This window comes from Recurvomyces mirabilis (assembly GCF_035927965.1).
Source record: "Recurvomyces mirabilis strain CCFEE 5264 chromosome Unknown scaffold_6, whole genome shotgun sequence".
Classification (NCBI taxonomy): domain Eukaryota; kingdom Fungi; phylum Ascomycota; class Dothideomycetes; order Mycosphaerellales; family Teratosphaeriaceae; genus Recurvomyces; species Recurvomyces mirabilis.
This window is the reverse complement of record NW_027041940.1, coordinates 982,691-1,001,723: the sequence shown is the minus strand read 5'-3', so window position 1 is coordinate 1,001,723 and position 19,033 is coordinate 982,691. Positions and strand designations below refer to the sequence as shown.

The window sequence follows — 19,033 nt, the reverse complement described above, 5'->3', positions numbered from 1 at the left end:
CCACTGGATCCGACCAAGATCCTGCATGTAGGTATGCCAGGCGGATGCGAGTATGCGGGTTTCGTAGTGACTTGTAACGTACTTCCGGCGGTCCCATGTGTGCGTTGTGGTTGCCATCGCGGTAATCGAAGACCATTGGCCTGATGAGGATGACCTGGGTGAGTAGACTTGAGATTCTTGAGAGGATCCAGGCAGAGACTGGGTGAGATAGGATCCAACAAACAGCTTAATCACCGCACCAAGGACCCTCAGATACCAGGCACATATCCATCAGAGTGGCTCAAGTACCTTCAGTGTCTTCGAGCCTAAACATTCTGCGCGGCGGCCTCAGGGGCGCGACGACAGTGCTGCGCCTCAGTCGAAAAACGCCACGCGTGGCTAAGTGTCAGTCTGCATGATCGGACTGGCGTCTACATGGCGCTATCGATGGCCGACCGAAGCCAACTCAACGATCTCAATATCCGTATCGCTGGTGTGAGAGCGGTGAAGGAGCAGAAGTAGGTGAAAGGGAGGAACTGAAACCCAAGCACGTGTAGCAAAAGCTTGGCAAAGCTTCGTCATCTGTTTGGGTTGATTTGGGAGTTGGATCCTGGTCGAGCCGCGTGGGAAGTTGCAGCGGATGGTCCAAGAACGCGAAAGGCCACTTCCCGGGTCGAGACATATTATTGAATACGTGGGTCCAATGTTTGTCCCTCTTCTCCTATGTCCGTCTTTATATCACATTATTCTGTATCGAAGCATTTCATCCCACAGGCATCATGCCTCGTAACGCGGCCTTCCATCCCGAACGCGAGCCCTTCCGCAACACACCCGAACTCCAGCTCGACAATAGCAAGATCAATGGCCCTTTCGCATTCTTGAACCCTACGCAGGCGCATTACGATCATGTTGCGAATGAGAAGACAGCTGCTGCCAGCTCGGACGTGTCACAAGATGCAGATATACCAGCAGAGCATACACAACCAAGCACCGTCGCAGCATCCGGTATAGCATACAAGTGGACCTCCCGCAATAACCGTAAAGGCCGACACGCCCTCGTCGTCAAACCCAGCAGTGACACAGATGCTCGATACACCGCTCCAGCTCCGACCACTTCTTCCAAAGCCATTCTACACAACATCGGCCGTATGCTAACTCACTATCCCGTCTGGGACGTCTCCTACCTGGTCGCCTATGTCTTCACGTGGGGCTCAGTAATCTGGGTGATAAATGCCTTCTTCGCTCTGCTTCCTTTTGCCAACCCTAAGAGCGAATTTCCTGGCGAAGTGTTGTATGGAGGTGGCATCACGGCATTTATCGGTGCCACGGTGTTCGAGATTGGTAGCATTCTACTCATGCTCGAAGCGGTGAACGAGAATCGTGCAGGGTGTTTTGGATGGGCTGTAGAAAAGCTATACCATGGCGAGCAGGGCGGTACTAGCCAGGTGACGCCGGACAACTGCACCCATCACCATCAGAACAAGGGCAATCTTGTCGGCAAGGCCGTTGGCAGCGAGAAAATAGCAGGAGACTCAGCAGACGCAGATGGCACACCACCCGGCACCAAGTCGTGGGTCTGGTGGCCATCGATACACGAACTCCGAACTCACTACCTGCACGACCTTGGCTTTCTCGCTTGCTCCGCCCAAATGTTCGGCGCGACTATCTTCTGGATCTCCGGCTTCACTGCATTGCCAGGAATCTACGACAACCTTTCACCAACTCGAGTGCTGAACGGCGTATACTGGGTGCCGCAAGTAATTGGCGGTACCGGCTTCATTGTCTCCGGGAGCCTGTTCATGATCGAAACACAGAAGCACTGGTGGCAGCCTGCTTTTGGGGTGTTGGGTTGGCACATTGGGTTTTGGAATTTGATCGGAGGTCTTGGTTTCACCCTTTGTCCGATTTTCGGATTTTCGACCGTACATTGGCGGGAGTATCAGGCTTCTTGTTCGACATTTTGGGGTATGTTGTCTGTCATAGACCTCGTGTGAGCTAATGCTAACAGACCTAGGTTCATGGGCCTTCTTGATCGGCAGCGTGCTACAGTGGTACGAAAGTCTCGAGAAGCACCCAGTAGAAAAGGCGAAGGAATCATAACTTCATTCCAGCATTATGTTCTAGCGAAGATACCCCTACGTTTAGTCTATTTCTACTACCACCCATACTTCTCAACGGATACATTTATGTCAAGGCCTTGCCATGCCATGCTCGCACATACGTTCCTCGTTGCTCTATTCATTGAGTCCGGTCCAGAGACAACGACACCAACCCTCTGGCTACCCAACAAGACGCTTTCCTGCATTTTGGAAGTCATGTCCTCGACCAAGGTACTGATGTCCAGACGACCAGCTTTGGATGTAGGCGCTGGGAGACACAAGTCTAATCCCTTCTCCTGCAGCTCCTTCAGGCGTTCGTGGCCGATCCAGTCGACGTGTGATGCTTCATGAACAATCCAGACCAGTCCGACCTTCCGGCTCGCCTTTTGCTCAGCATCGCCTTCGTGCAGTAATGCCCAGATGAGAGGGTAAGCCACTGCAATGCCCGACCCGCCCACCACAAGTAATGAAATGTTGCTTTCACGCAACATCTCTAGGGCATGCAGTGACCCATATGGTCCATCCAGCCGTATGTTGACAGCGGAATGCCCCCGAGCATACTCGACCAGATCTCGTGTGAAGCCATCGTGTGCCCGGATAATGAGATTGAACCAGGCGTGTTCACTGTCCTTTGGCGCGGCAGAGGCGATAGTGAAGGGATGAGCTTGTATGATGTGCTTTCTTGACAACGCAGGAACTGTAAGGAAGACGTGCTCGGTCGTTTCCCAGCCTTGTCTCGTATTTTTGCCGAAGGCGTCTCCCAGGAAGCTTGACCAGCTGTTGAATAGCGGCCAGCCGGCAGAGACTAGGACAGTCTCGCCATCTTCCATGGGAGTAAGATCAGCCTTGAAGCTCGTCGATTTGATGATGATGCGGTAGATAAGTCTGTCGACAAGAAAGATAGCCGACGAGATCCCAACATAGACCCGAGCTGTGTGGAAATGGAAGAAAATCAAGATCAAAGCACCGGCCTGTAGCACCACATGCGAGCCAAGGAAGATTTCGTACCACCACGCCCTGAAGCTAGCGAGAGATGTCAGGAATAAGAGCTCGTAACACAGGAATGCTCCGATACCGATCATGACGAGTCTCCGAGTCAAGAACCAGTACAATGTCAATCCATCAGGTCGAAAGAAGAAATACCATGCCGTGAACATCCCTGCGGTATGGAAGACCGCCAGTAGGCATAGCCATTCGCCTAGGCGTCGGTGCAGGATATTGATATTCTCGTAGGAGTAGCCTGTCAACAGTCGAATGGGCTGGTTCTTGGCGCCTAGTAGGTAAAGCCAGGGCAGATTGGCTACGAATAAGAGGCCAGCTCTGTCTGCGGGGACGAAGGCGAGAGGGATGTTGAATTTGATGTCGTAGGTTGCATAGAAGATGTTGAGGCCTAGGAACAGGAGGATGAGGAGGGTTGTGGCGTTTGACGGGAGGGTTTTGTGAATGATCGGGATCCTGGGCGGTTGATACATTCCTACTGCGCGGAACTTGCGCTGCATTCTTGTCCACGAGCTGGTGGCCTCACTTCTACTTTGTCGTGGTGACAGTAGAGTCCGCTCGTTTATGGTATGGCCAGTCTTTCCTCGCCCAGGAGGTGTGGCATTGCCACCTAAGGTGCTGCTCGAGGAGCTTGATGTCGTGCCACCAGTGTCATGAGCATTATTTAGTCGATTCGTGACTCGCCGTCGTCGCAATTTTGATATCCAATGATACGTTGTGAATATCAGCAAGATGCCGACAGGTACCGCGTGGTAGGCCTTGATCAGCCATCGTGAGTAGACGATCCCTTCGATCAATTGTCGTGTATGATCATTAGAAGGTCCGCTAGCCTCTGCGATCATCATACTCAGCCTCTGCCCCTCACTAAAGAGGAGACTCATCGTTTCATGATGATTTCCAGGTGAGAGCAGCTTGCGCTGAGCGAGTCTCGATGGGCGCGATGGAAGAGGCAGATGAAGTATCAAGGCTTGGTGATGTGTTATCATGATCCGTGCTAGCGCTGCGTAGCTTCCGGTTTCGGCTTTATCTGATCAATCGTCTCTTCGCCGAAAACCTCGTTCTCACGGCTATCAACCACTACTAGCCGGCCTCGATTCACGAGTCCACCCATGTCAGACACATGATACGGGCGCAAATTCGTTGCAATACTCGCGTTCATAGTTGTTCGCGAGACATCACGTTAGGAAGAGGCTGTCTGGGTTTCGAATCCGCCATCGCCAGCTTGGCAATCGAACTACGGCCTCCCTGAATCTTGACTGAATGAGAGTGCTAGAGAACAAACGTGGATAGCGTCTTCGAGAACGAGAACATGGCTGCCGTATACTTTCATCTCTATACAAAAAGAGCGCTGAACTCTGCAAAGCTATGCTAAGCTCATGCCCAAGAGAAGTGCTCCATGTGCAAATAAATGCTTCTACTCGCACCCTTGATGGCAGGGACCTGCGCTGCTGCGACTGCATTTGCCACATCGCTCTGCATACTCAGAGGGCCGCATACGAACACACCAAGCTGGTCCTCATCTAAGACACCTCCCTCCCTTCTAATCAGCGCTGGTAGGTCTGGTCTCCCACTGTAGTGGATGCAGCGACCGTCCGAGAATTCGGCCGATGCACCCGAGTCACTACCCCTCATCGAGCGCTCTTGAGGCTTCTCCAAGGCCTTCTCGATATCTCTGCTATGATCCGCACGAGGATTGACGTCCTTGTCATTCAGTTCGGCGGATGCCGGTCCTGTGTAGTGGAGTTCGACTTCGATATACGAAGGCAAGTGGTCTCTACCATGCTCGGCAAGGAGTTCTCTGATAGTCTGGTCGAACCAGTGACATGTTGCTGTCTCTCGTGCGGTGAGAACTACTCGCATGGAATGGCGTTTGGTGTTCTTCTCGGCCTTGTCCGCGAAATCATTCTGGCGTATGCAAGCGCTGAGCATCGGCAAGATCCAGCCAGCACCGGATCCTCCGGCTACAACGATTTGCCGCCGACTCGAACCAAGACTGTGCATATCGACACCTCCGTATGGGCCATCAAGCAGTACCCGCACCGTGCTACCTGGACTCGTCGCGGCACGCTTGGCCAGACGCGAAGTCAGGCCACCTCGCGGTCGAATATACAATACCAGCTCAGAGTCGTGTCCGGATTGTGAGGGCAATGAGCAGGCCGTGAACGGATGGATACTCAACGCATGGATGTCTGTGGTGAGGAAACGCACAAAGAAATGCTGACCAACATGCCATGTTGCCTTGGTCGGGATCTTGACGCAAACAAATCCATCAGCCGCCAGGGTGAGGCTCGCTTTGCTGTGCACACCATGCTCGCCGTAGACTCGTAGCTGTCTATGCAGCCAGGAAAAAGCGAAGAACACCCCAGTGACGATGAAGTAGTCCCAAGACGTCAGTGTGTATGCGCAGTGGAAGAACAGGAACAGCATGAAGACCAAAGCTGCCACGAAGTGCGAGAACTTGAAACACTCGTAGCTCAAATTTCTGTTCGAGCATTAGCGTCGAACACGTATACCGCTTCAAGGCCACATACCGAAGAGGACTCATAGATGCGAAAGTCAGATAAGCCTGAGCTAGGATGGCGACAACACCTGTCCAGTAGTCCAGGTTCATGTCCCACTGCATCATCATCTGGTGTGTACGTATGTTGTATACGATGAACGGGAATGTGTGTACTAAGGCCGTGAGAAAGAATACATAGCTGATCCAGCGATGGAACACCTGGAGGCGCTCGTGCGAGATGCCTGTCACGGCGGTGATAAAGTTGCTCTTGCCAGCAGTCAGGAACACAAAGGGCATACAACCCAGCGATAGCCAACCGGACCGTGTGGCGATAGGAGGCGAGCCGCCCCAGTAGTTCAACGTCGTAGACTCAGGCCAGTAGTAAGGCTGAGGCCCCAAGGTCATGCAGAGGAAGTATATGGTTCCCACGAGGCCGAGCAGTAGCACTCCGAGCGGCGCAGATTTCCAGTTCAGACCATCTATACTCAAGCTACGATAGCTCAGAAATCGACTTGCGGCAGTCAGGCGTTGGACTATCGCTGCCCGCTGGTATTTGGCAGGAACGACCTTCTGGAAGATGTGGCATGTAGCGAAAATCAAGATGGTGGCTGTAAAGAATGCTACAGTGGGCAGCGCATAGCGATGGTCCGCCTCGTACCTACCAAGTTTCTGTTAGCATCCTGAGAAAGCTTTTATTGCTATAAGATACCAACCAGAACCGCCAATATCCCTGGTAGTAATCACACTCAGCTGTCGTGTTCTGGGCACACTCGTAATCCCGATATGCATGCAACTGTAGTGGCGTAGTGAGCCATGGCGTGCCGCTCATTCCCATGCCGTCCATCTTTGCTGTCTCGTCTCGTACACACTCGAGATATGCACAGGTCTAAACTGACTTCCATCTCGTCCAGAACGTGTCATCGTTGCGGGTATATGATGGACAGTCCTTGCATCCACAGTTGCAGACGCTGAGCAAGCGCCAGCCTCGATTCAGTCTGCCAAGTCGTGAGAATGAGCAAGTTTGCGGGCTTTCTACACATCTGCACGGATGGATGGATGATTTGCGTCGCAGAGTACATCATGCTCTATCCGCAGTGAGCAATTTGGCGTGCATTTATAAAGATACATGCTCAAATACGCGAGTATACCAGCGCAGTGACATTACGATACGACGTGTATATCTGGTGACGAAGTCTCAGAACGACCATCAAGGATATCCAGGCAGATACGCGAAACAAACTCAAAGTATGGCCACTTCCACCAGTATGGGCATGAGCAGCATGACAGGCATGAGTATGCCATCTGCGACTTCATCGACCTCTTCTAGCATGTCTGGCATGATGGGAATGGACAGCATGATGATGGTCTTCTTCTCGGCAACCAACACCCCGCTATACTCGACTGCATGGATGCCGAATGGTACAGGCCAATACGCCGGTGCATGTATCTTCCTCATTGTATTATCCCTCCTCTTCCGGGGTCTCATGGCTGTAAGGTGCAATTTCACGCTTCTATGGACACGCTGGACTCGCCATAACGAGACACCGATGCTACATCGGGAAGAAGACGAGATCTATCTCAAGCATGGTGGCCGGAGACCCTGGAGGATCAATGAAGCGGCCACGAGAGCGATATTAGACACGACGCTCGCGGCTGTCAGCTATCTTTTGTAAGTGGTGTCAGCGCACTTGCTTGAATCTGGCACTGACTCGACTTCAGAATGCTGGCTGTAATGACAATGAACGTCGGCTACTTTCTCTCTATCCTTGGTGGCACGTTCTTGGGGAGTTTTACAGTTGGAGGATGGACTGGTGCCACTGCTCACTAGACCATTAAAACTGCAGACTTCGAGTGCTAAGTGGACCGGGTACGGTCCGATCTGGCTACACATACCCACTGTACATGCATGAACTACCAGTCACTCTCCGGCTAGTCCGTGATGACATGTACTACAGGGCCATAGTATCCTTTTCTCGCAGATGCGAGGTAAAAGACCAGCCCCAAGATCGCTACACCTCCGAACATGACCTGTACAACACATTAACAAGCATTTGTGCAGTACCGACCAGTGTTTTGATGCCTTACCGGTGCCCAGTTGAAGTTCGCTGCCGTTACTGGGTAAAGTCCCGGCATGGCTGCGTACACGAGGAGGTATGCACCATACAGAACCCCGAAACAGTTGAGCGGTAGGCCCAGCCGCCCCAAGGACCAGGCCGCGCGAGGTAGAGGCTTACCGTACAGTCGTCGCCAGATGAGTGCCAGCAGAGACACCTCGTAAGTACTCGCTAGCGCCATCACCTGAAGCGATACGATGGCGTTGAATGCACTGCAAGAAACACCACGATCAGTACGAGCACGCTACATCGACTTGCGTCCGCCCACTTCGACTTACACAGTGCTCCCCAGGCCAATCAAGCAGATCAAGATCGTAAAGACCAGGACGACAACCAGCGAATTCATCGGCGTGAGTGTCCGCGGGTCGACTTTGGCGATCCATCTCGAGAACGGCAGTCCATTATCTCGCGCGAAAGCGAAGACTTGTCGAGACGTAGAAGCCATGAAGTTGGTGACACTGAAAATGATCAAGACGACAAAGACGGCAGCAATAGCAACAGCACCTTTCGACGATCCAGTCGCTGTGATGAGCTGATCCAGGAAAGCATAGCCCGTCGTCGGCGCAGCATAGACGTCAGGTGCAACCCAGGTGAAGCAGACGACCAGCAGCATGACGAAGTCGAGGAGACCAATGATGGCGTAGGACCAAACCATTGCTCTTGGAATGACAATGGCGGCATGCTGGGTCTCTTCTGCTAAGTGGGCCGTCGAGTCAGATGCCACGAAAGAGTAGAATATTAGAACTTGCGCAGATACCAGCTCCAAAGTGCCCACTGAGCCAAGTTCTGATTGCGGAGTGAATGTCTGGAACACTTCACTTCCGCTCAGCTTCGGGCTGAGAACCACTGCAGGATTGTCAGTCGACCCTTTACCCTCGTACTTACTCTCTATGAGGACTCACGATAGACAATGACGATTGATACGAACGCCATGATTGTAAAACACAAAACAAAGCCTTCGAGCAGCGGAATGTGCTTTGCCAGGAAGCCATTGACGAGGAAGCAGAATAGGCAGATCGCAACGACAAACAAGTACCCATGCCATGGATGTGGAACGAAGTTGGGGTTGCCCATGCTGATCAATGTCGGAATGAGATTGCCCGCAATGAACATCGCACTGGCGACGCCGACGAGCCAAGCGAGCGACGATAACCATCCTAGTCATACTGTCAGCGTATCTGCACTTCATCGTCACTACGAGTGACTGACCGGAGACATAGCTGCTGAATCGCTGGATTGAGGGAGGGGCGAATTCGCTGGTCCAGTGGTATTGCCCGCCAGCAGTAGGTGCGATCGAAGACATCTCCGCAAGACTGAGGACGATACTGGCAAAGCCGAAGAAGTTACAAAGAAAGATTACGATGCATCCTCCAGTTCCTGCAATTTCGATCAAGATTGGTGCGTTGCTGTTGACGCTGTCAGCAGAGCCAATACCATGACTTTTCTTGATTTGACTACTGACATCGGTATAAACACCCAGCCCATCATGGTCACGACACAGAAAGAACTGATCGATACCACTTTGAAGTTCCTCTAGACATGAGCTTGGTCAGCCAAATCCTCTGCGTCGACTGTATCGACACCATGCCATCACGCACACGGAACTCCTGCTTCTTGCCCATCCTGTGCATATCGAACGAGTCTGCTTCTTTTGCTTCGATCATGGTGTCGCGTGTCTGGTGTGTCGACCGCGGATGGTCCGCATGTTTGAGCTCGATCCTTTCCATCGTGGGCTAAGTCGTCCAGTCGATGAGGAGTAACGAAGTAGGTCGAACCTTCGAGGAGCACTATCGCATGGCGACTTTGGCAAACGGACAATAAAGTTTGGGCGAAAGCTTCGAAGTTACACAGGCGCAGCTTAGGACCTGGGAGCTATGGTACCGGAGCGCTATGCGTGCGGCACAGCATGGCGCGCAACGTGCCAAAACAAAAGTGCCGTGGCACTATACATCCGGAGCATAGCGCAGCCACATGCAACGCTAAACATGGTTTACGGCTTACAGCCGAGCATCCCCAACGCACTTCTGCCGGTTAAAGTAGCGATCGATATCCAACCTTGGCAGGTAGCCAATCTGATCGCTTCAGCGGCACGGCACAGAAGCAACAAGCAGTTATTGCAAAGCGAGCAGCTCCTGAGCTCATGAATGTCACCGACACTGTCACGCCACATAATATCAAGCGTCCAATCCTTCGACGACCGTTCTATGCGAGCCCGATATCGCGACGCAGTGCTTTCGAAATGCTGGCGTCGACGCAGCTACCTCATTGGATGGTAGGAATCCTTTCCTATTGATCACCGCCATGGCTCAAACAATTATATGCTGTCGATGCGTTCGGCGTCGTCGAGAACGTTCTCGCAGATGCAAATGTGAACGATACTGGTCAACCTCTTGACACTCCCCGCGAGAGCCACCCTGACGATGGCCCAATCGAAGATAGATCTCAGCCCGAAGCTCAATGCCAATGATCATGGTCCACTGGTCATCATTGCAGGAGGCATCACGCTGGCAGCGACGCTGTTCATGACCGCCATAGCACTTTACAATCGCTTCAATGCAAAGACACTCCGTCAAGTCGACACCATTTTGCTCATCATTGGTGTAGTATGCCTCCTGGCTGTCAACAGCGTTTACAATATGGTGTGCTGACCGTTCGGAGGGACTAAACACCTTGTTCTTCGTCGTCCATGCTGTAGCGGTCAGCGAGGGACTTGGCCATCAGGTGAACACATTCGACGATAGTGTACTGCAGCATCTAAAGAAGGTGCGTCTTTGCTGCTTACGCTTCTACCAGAAGTGGACTAACAGTGGCAGCTCATGTTGGGAGATCTCATCGTATTCTACCTCTGTGTGGGTGTCATGGAAGTTTCCTACAACTTCCTACTACGTCGTACAGCTCGGAGCGATCGCTTCGCACGATACATGGATTGTTTCTCGGGCCTTATTTGCGCTTGGTCTGTAGCCAACATCGCAGTTATTGGGTTTCACGCTACAAGGACGTCTTCTCCAGAGGTAATTCAATCGTGAGTCGACCGCTTTCATTCTCAAGCTGACTGAAATAGCGCAGCTTCCTCGTCGCGTCGGGTGCTATCAATATCGCCGTCATTCTTGGACAATGCGGAGCTTTCCTGTGGATCATCTGGCGCACCAGAGCGAGTTTGAAGAGTAAGATTCGATGGTCGGCTGCAGTTGTGTGCTTCGTGCCGTAGGTCACTTGCCTTTCTTGTCGTTTCTAGCTTGCTGTTGACTCTTACGCAGTCTTGTCATCTCCGCGATAGTGATCCGACTCAGCTATCTACCTGCGGACCTGTTCGCCGTGGACTGGACCTTCCAGGATGTGGCCGTCATCGTGCACTTTCTGATCGAGTGCAATCTCATCACGATGAATGTACTGTCACCGAACCTACCTGTCTTCTTCCAATACACCAGCACGGGTGGAGTGTTCTTCCTACCGCATGAGGCTACAGGCTATACAAGAAGTGGGAACAGTGGCAACGGAAACAGCGTCGCGCTGTCCAATATATACACTGGCAAAGGCGGGCAGAACATCACGTCGGTTTCAAACGCTGCCGAGCATGACATCCGCGGTGATGGTAAGCACAAAAGAGCGAGCTTTGATAGCGATGTTATATTGATGCGACATTCAGTAGATGTCGAGAGCCGGTCGCAAGCAGGAAACTCATCATACAATCTGTAGACTAACAGACAGTATCGGGATACTTCGGTCTTGATAGCATCGAAATACATCAATCCTTGCCCAGCGCTGAACTCTTTGCATCAGCCATGTCTGGGCCAGCCAGCAATTTCTCAACGTCGGGCTTGGCGCGTCTCGTCTCTGAACATGAAGCAAGCAGAGCCTCCAGTGCTTTCGCTACCTCTAATAGCCTTTGATCACCAAACCTCTTTCCAATGACCTGAATACCAAACGGCGTACCCTGAGGATCAAGCCCAGCTGGTAAGGCTATCGTTGGATGTCCGACAAGCGAGACAGCATACGTAATACTGAACCACTCTGCATAGTGGCGTGCGGGACGGTCATCAAGCGTAGTAGGGAACGGTGTCGACCACGGAAATGGCAAGACGTTGACAGCAGGTGTGATCAGGATATCGTATTCGTCGAAGGCGGCCTGTACGACCTGATATAAACGAGTCTGCTCGACATGCGCGGTCGCGTACTGCATTGGCGTCATCTTCAGGGCCGACTCGATGTTCCAGGCCAATTCTGGTGAAAGGTTGCTGTCCTTAGCTGCATATTTGGCTCCATGGCCTGCCAGGAGATAAAGGGCACGGACACCCATATACGCCTCTTCTGCACCTTGCATGTTGATCTTGCTATCTTCGCAGACTGCGAAAGCTCCCCGGATCTTATCTACTTTGCTCCTGAATTTCTCTCGCACTACCTTATCCACTGGAGCAAAGCCAAGGTCCTCAGAGAGACCGACCCGTAAAGTGGAGACGTCAACATGCCCAAGGGTCAGGTATATGCTCGGGTCTATTGGCCGGGACATCATGTCCCTGGAGTCGTGCTCTGCCATTCCAGCGAGAAGAAGTGCCACATCTGCTACTGTACGGCCCATTGGGCCCTCCACCCCGTTTGTGGACAAAGAGAAAGAACGCTCGGCAGATGAGACTAGACCCGGCGTTGGACGGAGGCCGACAACACCGCAGAATGCAGCAGGATTCCGTATGCTTGCGCCTGAGTCGGAGCCATTGGCTAAGGGTACCATATTCGTTGCGAGAGCGGACCCTGCGCCGCCTGAGGAGCCACCAGGTGTAAGAGAAGGGTCAAAGGGATTTCCTGATGGCCCGAAGACACGATTTGTGGTGTTCGAGCCGCAAGCAAATTCCGGTGCATTAGTCTTCCCGAGTATGATGGCACCATTTCTTCGCAGACGTGCGATCACGGTATCGTCCTGGTCAGGTACATAGTTTTCGAACAAGGGCGAACAATACGTCGTCCGAATGCCTTCAGTCTTGTTAAGGTCCTTGATGACTATGGGCAGCCCATGTAGTATGCCTAAAGGCTGGCCATTTAATACCGCTTCGTCGGCCGCTTTCGCTTCTGCACGAGCTCGCTCGTATGCCTTCGTCACCACTGCGTTGATCTTGGGATTCACAGCTTCAATGCGTGCTATGCATGCTTCTACTAAAGATAGCGAGCTGATCTTGCGCTCGCCGATGAGTCGTCTTGCCTCGGTGGCGTCAAGGTCGTAGAGGTTCGCTGCTGCCATATTTTCTATTGATCCTCGATTTCCTTGCTACCAATCGAGGATGTGGTCAAATCCTGCCACCAGCGCTTGCATATGGCAACACTGCTAATGCAACCTACCCGGAGAGAGCTGCGGCCTTGATTGCTCTATCAAGAGCTAATGCAGGCAACCTGCAAGCACTTCAGGGCGTGAGATCGTTCTTCGGATAAATGTGCCGTATTCAAGATTCTCACGTCGTAGGACAGTATAGTTCGATAAGTAACAAGATCGGTGAAGTAGAGAGAAAGCACATCAAACCACGCCACAATGGGAAGAGACTTCGAGGCCATCAAACTTGATTTGAGCCGCAAAATCCTAGCGACCAAGACTCCTGCCGACTTCATCATCACTCTCCTCTACAGCATCCCAGTATTAGCACCAGCACGTATCTGCATCGAGACTGGGGTCTTCAAGCATTTGACAGAGACGAAGAGTCCTTTACATGTCGCCGACCTTGTCCAGAAGCCTGCACGCGGCGACCATGAAGCTTTCGAACAACAGCAAGAGTTCCTGGCCAGGATGTTGCGTGCAGTCAGCGGTCTAGGCTTGATAGACGAAATCGCGCCACGGATGTACCAGGCAAATGAGCTTACTGCTGTGATGGCGGACGAGGGATTTGCCTCCGGCTTCGAGCTCTTCTTTGACAACGCGATGGGCCCTTCTAGTACCATGACATCTATGATCTCGTTCCACGAAGGTAATGTGTGGCAAGCATCCGGTACCGCTACGGAGGGTCCATGGCAAGATGCTCGTGGCGTCCAGGGTCAAACGACATTTGAGCATTGGACGGATCACGACCCAAAACAGTTGACTCGTTTGAGCTCATTAATGCAGCGAATGCAGGATAAGAGGCCGCATTGGACCCAGTGGTTCCCAAAAGAAGCTCTCATTAGTACGCCATCCACCGATGATCGTGACAGACTGCCTGCGGTCTTCGTTGACGTTGGTGGTGGCCGTGGTCACGACCTGTCCGCACTGGCCAGGCAATATCCAAAGTGGAATGCTCAGCTCGTCTTGCAAGACGACCCAAGTGTGATCGCTGAGACAAAGCACGAGCACTCGACGACAGGTACAGAGGTGGATCCAAGGACAACATTCATGCCTCACGACTTCTTCCTCGAACAGCCTGTCAAGGGCGCAAGTATCTATTACATGCACAAAATCATGCATGACTGGCCAGATAAGGACTGTGTAGCTATACTTACTCGTCTACGAGATGCCATGCAAAAAGGTTCTCGGATATTCATAAACGATGTTATCCTACCCGACCAAGGATGCTCTGCGCTGTAAGTGAATTATGAGGGGAGACCCGAGAGTATGAGTTACATTTACTAATGAGCCGCCAGAGCTACCGGATCTGACATACTTATGCTGGCATTCCACTCTGGCCAAGAACGCGACGAAGCAAGCTGGACACGATTGATCAGTATGGTCAAAGGACTTCGCATCCAGAAGTTCTGGAGAGCTCCGGGTGACGATGGCGAGGGCATTGTTGAAGTGTGTCGCTCAAATTGTTCTTAGCAACCGCTATGAGAGCTCACTTGAAGTTGCCATACAACAAATATAGCGATCTCCGTTGCTGCATGGCGCAGGTGCAGTAAGCTGTGCTTCTGCTCCGTATCACCCACACGGCTACTTGCAGGGTAGCAAACTCGTCTCACGCGCTGCTGATCCAGTACGTTGATTCGACCTCTATCGTGTCTCCACGACTACATGTCACTAGCGAGTCACGATGACTCAGTGCGAAGTATTGCACGTCTGAAGCAGCACCGGCGATGACTTTCAATCAATGTAGGTCCAGAGGCACAAAGTGATGTCGTGCAAATCAGTACATGTCACAAGATAGCTGTGGAACATACACTGCCGCGAACATGTCGCCTTGCCAGGTAGGTTCGCAAGTTAGGAGCATGATCCAGCGGCCATATTAATCAGGCTGATGCTGGAGGCGCTCTTGTTCAACCCATCCCGACGACATATCTGCCAACCAATAATCATGTTTCTACCACTCCCGATGATCAGGTGCAAGGCTTGCTAGTAGACCTGGAGAGGGCATTGGGCTCGGCAAAATGGGCCCGCATCGTTGCCCGAGTTATCTTTATCGTGCTGTCCTTGTACCTGACGATCATAAGCAGCGCTTGCTACAGCACCCAGCTGAAACTGAGACTTTTGAAGACCCACCGGGTGTCCATCGTCCACACTGCCGGATGGCTGACAGTCGAGGAGCTCTTCGACCAGGTCCGTAGGCTTCAACATATCCCTAATCCGAGATGGTGGCTCCCGATGGCCTTCTTCGCGCTGTTGTCAAGAGTCGTCGACGTTTCTACCGCAACAATACAGGCCAGGCCAACGCGAGACAACTGTATATTCAACACTGGCATGGTCTTGGTCCCCAACTTGACCATGAGGACGTACTCCTGGAATGTCCCACCTGCGCATACGAAAGGGCAAATGTGGGCGACTAACGCACAACTGATATCGCTTACCAACGGATGTGATATGGGCATCTATGCCAAGATCAGCGACGACTGGTCGTTCTGTGCCCGCGACGATGACATCTGGGCCACCTGGAATTGCTCATACACAGGCGACCAAGACTATCCAGCCGACTCATGGAACGCGAGCGAGCTTGTGGACGACCTGGCGAGGCTCTCGTTGTTGTACGGCAATCGCTCCCGGTTTACGTGTACATGGGACGAGCTAGATAATACAAGATTTACCCAGCTTGTGGCGTGGTCAGCTTCTTTGGGCAATACGACAGGTGTATTCGACATCAAAGCCTGTGTCGATAAGACCGCAGGCGAGATGGAGACTAAACAGATGTACTGCATGTCCTGTAGTCTGAACTCACCGAGTATGTCTTCCACAGGGCTAGAATGAGTTTCTGTGAGAGAGGATCACGTGCTGACTTCTAGGCCCAGAGACGAAGGCGATCATGAGCAGCTTTTCGCCCTATATGACAATCAAGGAATGGGCTGATGTCTGGCAAGGTACCATGTACCAAGGGTTCAGGTGTTGGTATGCCAGATGTGAATACTTCCATCGAGGGTAACCTCACTTTACTACTAATTAGCATGATCATGGTCGCAGGCAACTCAGGCATGTCTTTTAACCTTGCCAAATTCTTTGGACAGCGCTGACGCCTCTTGGCTTAGATATTCTCCATAGCGTACCACTTCCTGACGACGACAAACGACAAGGCTGTCTCCTCTATCCGACGTGGATCCCAGACTGGCTCATCGGCCTTAGCATAGGCTTCGTCACAATCTGCATCGCAACGACAATCTACTACGCCATCCTACAATACCAACTCCACCACCACAGCGACAAAGACCTAGTCAAATACATGCCCATCGGACCCTGGGAATGGATGGCACAAGCCGTCGTCGAAGCCGAACACACAGACAATGTTCGCAAGCAAGATTTGAAGAAATGGTATATCGTGCCCAACGGCCGTGGCGGCGTGCAGATCGAGCATCAGCGTCCAGCAGCGGTCAACCATAAGGGTCGAGGAGAAGACAAGGATGTTGAGATGAAGCCACTTACTGCGGAGCATGAAGAGGAGCCGGCAGTCACGCCACTGGAGCAGCTGAATATGGATGTTCGAGGCAGCATGTAAGAGACTTCGCCGCTTCGTACTCCATGAGGGAGAAGCCGGCAGCCACATCAGTTCAGCAGCCGTGAGTGGGTGTTCGAAGCAGCATGGAAGAGGTCGTACTGTGTGCTATTACTAGCCCGGCGGGGATCGTTGCTCGGGCTTCTCATGTCTTTGACCCCCTGCAAGTAAATTCAAGTAATAATACGTTGGAGGATCATGCATTGTCGAAAGGCCGAGCTTGAGAGTGTAGATATCATGGTTCCCGACACGGATTGTTTAGCAATATCAGCCCATGACATTGTACCACCAATGACAATCGCCTTTGATAGATCACCGTACATCTCGCTCAAAGTAGAGAGCCCACACTATCCCACACACATATCTCATCTTCTTCCCGCCCTCCTAGCCGTCCCGGCATAATCCAGCACCCTCCGTCCCCGATGCATCCTCGCCATCCTCCACCTAACATAAACCAACACCGCATCCTTAACAACCACAAACGCACACCCGCCCACCACACTCCTGCCCCACTTCGTCTGCAATATCCCCGTTGGCGAAGCCGTCGCCGCCCCTGAATTCCTCGAACCGCCAAATATCGAAGACATTCTCGCCGCGACGGGGAGCGCGGTCCAGGAGAGCGGGAGGAAGACCTTGAGGAGTTCGCCTGAGAGGCCGGCGAGGGTGGGAAAGAGGAGTGCGCCGAGAATGGTTTCGGCGAGGGCGGTGGTGGAGAAGGCTAGGCGGCGTTCGGGGGGTTGCTGGGGCTGTGCTTGTGGAGGAGGTGCTGCGGCGGCGGCAGGGACAGGGGCCGGCTGTGGTGGTGGAGGACGATCGCCTCGGATATTAGGTGGAGGTTGTGCTTGGTCTGCTTCATTGCCCGCAGGCGCTGGTGGTTGGTTGAGGGGTGGAGCTTGCTGTCCCTGCGCTAGTCGAACAGGCTGTTGCACCTCTGGCTGTTGAGGATCCTCCCAGTCGTCCCAGAAGATATTGCCATCTATCCGGACCTCGAAGACATTCTCTTCCTCCTCGTCTGCTTCTAGACCGTCGAGTTGATCTTCACGTACGCCGACTTCTACTTCATCCTGTGGAGCACCACTTCGGGGCTGCACTTCTTGTAACCATTGCTTCACTTTTGCGGCCCAGACTTTTTCGTAGCAGATGTTGTATGCTTGCCTCACGTAAGGTAAGACGGCAAAGCATAGACTCGCAGAAGGAGGCCACTGTGTGAAGTCCATAGGCTCTTGAGAGGAATGGGTCTGCGTGGCGAAGAACAAGACAGGCAGGACCGGTAGTATTGAGTCGGCGAGATGTGTCCGCGAGAGAATGAGCATGGGTGTGATAAGCGGCAAACCAACATACAGCCTCCAATGCACAAGATGGTCCACCACCAACCCAAGCAATTTCGTCGCCGCCTCTTGTGGCCTCGCAGCATAGACTTCCAGCGGCGCTCTCATAGCATTATACAAAAGAGGCCGTAATATCCTATACCCATCTTCCACCCCAAAAACCGCATAAGTCGAATGCATACCCCAAAGCATACTACTCTGATACACCCCCGCACTCAAAAACGCCAAGGCCCCAGGGGTCACAGACCGAGCCCCTAACCTCTCGATGCCCCTCACAGCCTCCACCACATAATCCCGTGATCGGCTCAGCTTAATCTCAGTCTTGCACTGCGGACACTCGATCCTCGGCGCACGGATGGAGCGGCTTCGGGCATTTTTGGAAGGGGCCTCCATATCTGCTATCCAGTCTAAGAGGCATTCTTCGTGGGCTACGAGGGCACAGGGGCAGGGGTCACGCCAGGGAGAAGTGGTGGGGGTGTCTTCGGTGCTGTCGGCGAAGCAGATCCAGCAGGTTTTGATGTCACGGGTTTCGTTTGGGGAGGAGGGGCGAGGATCTTCTTCTGGTTTGGGGTATGGTTGTGATGGCTGTTGTTGCTGTTGCTGTTGGTGGTGGTCTTCGGGTGCAGATGTTCCTGCCTGATCTGGAGACCGGTGGTGGTTCACAAAGAGGGTCTGCGAGTCTTCTGACGTCGCGGATCGTGCTCGTGCGGGTGAGGTCGAGTTAGGCTGAGGTTGACTTGAAGATGTCTGCTCTGGGGAGGAGCGTCTTTGCGACTGCTGGCGAGGTGGCAGTGAAGCCATGCTGTGCGCCCCGCACGCGCAACTCTATTCAGCCTTGACTGTCGCGTGCCTGCCTGTTTCGTGGTTGCGGTCGGGATGTGAATGCTTTTGGTGCTTTAAGAGGGACGACGGTCAATGTATGCGGTCTGGTCTATTGTTTAGGAGACTGTAAAGTGTTGACTGGTGTTATTTCATTGCCCACGGCTGTACGTGACAGCTCCCATCGGTCGTGGAACAAGTCGTCATGCCTGTCGCTGTGTGGATAGATCCGGCGCTAGTAATATGACATGCATTTGGTACGGTGGCCTAGGCGCGTGCTTCCACCAAGCGCGTCATCACGAATTGTAGGAAAGTGCAACCAGACAATGTTTTG

At 52.7% G+C, this 19,033-nt stretch overlaps 10 protein-coding genes across 10 annotated transcripts; 5 read left to right on the top strand and 5 right to left on the bottom strand.

Moving 5' to 3' along the window:
* Positions 1-758: 758 nt before the first annotated feature.
* LTS14_003188 (uncharacterized protein) lies at positions 759-2,079 on the top strand (the record flags this gene model as incomplete). The annotated part of the gene is made up of 2 exons (XM_064835893.1): positions 759-1,944; positions 1,994-2,079. 2 exons carry the CDS (start codon positions 759-761, stop codon positions 2,077-2,079), a joined length of 1,272 nt encoding a protein of 423 aa, XP_064696943.1.
* A 55-nt stretch (positions 2,080-2,134) lies between these two features.
* On the bottom strand, positions 2,135-3,958 carry LTS14_003187 (uncharacterized protein; the record flags this gene model as incomplete). The annotated part of the gene is made up of 1 exon (XM_064835892.1): positions 2,135-3,958. One exon carries the CDS (start codon positions 3,956-3,958, stop codon positions 2,135-2,137), a length of 1,824 nt encoding a protein of 607 aa, XP_064696942.1.
* A 493-nt stretch (positions 3,959-4,451) lies between these two features.
* LTS14_003186 (uncharacterized protein) lies at positions 4,452-5,982 on the bottom strand (the record flags this gene model as incomplete). The annotated part of the gene is made up of 2 exons (XM_064835891.1): positions 4,452-5,559; positions 5,609-5,982. 2 exons carry the CDS (start codon positions 5,980-5,982, stop codon positions 4,452-4,454), a joined length of 1,482 nt encoding a protein of 493 aa, XP_064696941.1.
* An 842-nt stretch (positions 5,983-6,824) lies between these two features.
* Positions 6,825-7,405, top strand: LTS14_003185 (uncharacterized protein; the record flags this gene model as incomplete). Its single annotated transcript, XM_064835890.1, has 2 exons — positions 6,825-7,246; positions 7,297-7,405. 2 exons carry the CDS (start codon positions 6,825-6,827, stop codon positions 7,403-7,405), a joined length of 531 nt encoding a protein of 176 aa, XP_064696940.1.
* A 560-nt stretch (positions 7,406-7,965) lies between these two features.
* Positions 7,966-8,994, bottom strand: LTS14_003184 (uncharacterized protein; the record flags this gene model as incomplete). Its single annotated transcript, XM_064835889.1, has 3 exons — positions 7,966-8,537; positions 8,594-8,848; positions 8,901-8,994. 3 exons carry the CDS (start codon positions 8,992-8,994, stop codon positions 7,966-7,968), a joined length of 921 nt encoding a protein of 306 aa, XP_064696939.1.
* A 1,811-nt stretch (positions 8,995-10,805) lies between these two features.
* On the top strand, positions 10,806-11,387 carry LTS14_003183 (uncharacterized protein; the record flags this gene model as incomplete). Its single annotated transcript, XM_064835888.1, has 3 exons — positions 10,806-10,855; positions 10,949-11,283; positions 11,338-11,387. The coding sequence occupies 3 exons, from the start codon at positions 10,806-10,808 to the stop codon at positions 11,385-11,387; spliced, it is 435 nt and encodes a 144-aa protein (XP_064696938.1).
* A 49-nt stretch (positions 11,388-11,436) lies between these two features.
* Positions 11,437-12,921, bottom strand: LTS14_003182 (uncharacterized protein; the record flags this gene model as incomplete). Its single annotated transcript, XM_064835887.1, has 2 exons — positions 11,437-11,525; positions 11,625-12,921. The coding sequence occupies 2 exons, from the start codon at positions 12,919-12,921 to the stop codon at positions 11,437-11,439; spliced, it is 1,386 nt and encodes a 461-aa protein (XP_064696937.1).
* A 285-nt stretch (positions 12,922-13,206) lies between these two features.
* LTS14_003181 (uncharacterized protein) lies at positions 13,207-14,460 on the top strand (the record flags this gene model as incomplete). Its single annotated transcript, XM_064835886.1, has 2 exons — positions 13,207-14,225; positions 14,286-14,460. 2 exons carry the CDS (start codon positions 13,207-13,209, stop codon positions 14,458-14,460), a joined length of 1,194 nt encoding a protein of 397 aa, XP_064696936.1.
* A 759-nt stretch (positions 14,461-15,219) lies between these two features.
* Positions 15,220-16,555, top strand: LTS14_003180 (uncharacterized protein; the record flags this gene model as incomplete). The annotated part of the gene is made up of 3 exons (XM_064835885.1): positions 15,220-15,790; positions 15,852-15,954; positions 16,105-16,555. The coding sequence occupies 3 exons, from the start codon at positions 15,220-15,222 to the stop codon at positions 16,553-16,555; spliced, it is 1,125 nt and encodes a 374-aa protein (XP_064696935.1).
* Positions 16,556-16,917: 362 nt separating this feature from the next.
* On the bottom strand, positions 16,918-18,681 carry LTS14_003179 (uncharacterized protein; the record flags this gene model as incomplete). Its single annotated transcript, XM_064835884.1, has 1 exon — positions 16,918-18,681. The coding sequence occupies one exon, from the start codon at positions 18,679-18,681 to the stop codon at positions 16,918-16,920; it is 1,764 nt and encodes a 587-aa protein (XP_064696934.1).
* Between the last annotated feature and the right edge of the window lie 352 nt (positions 18,682-19,033).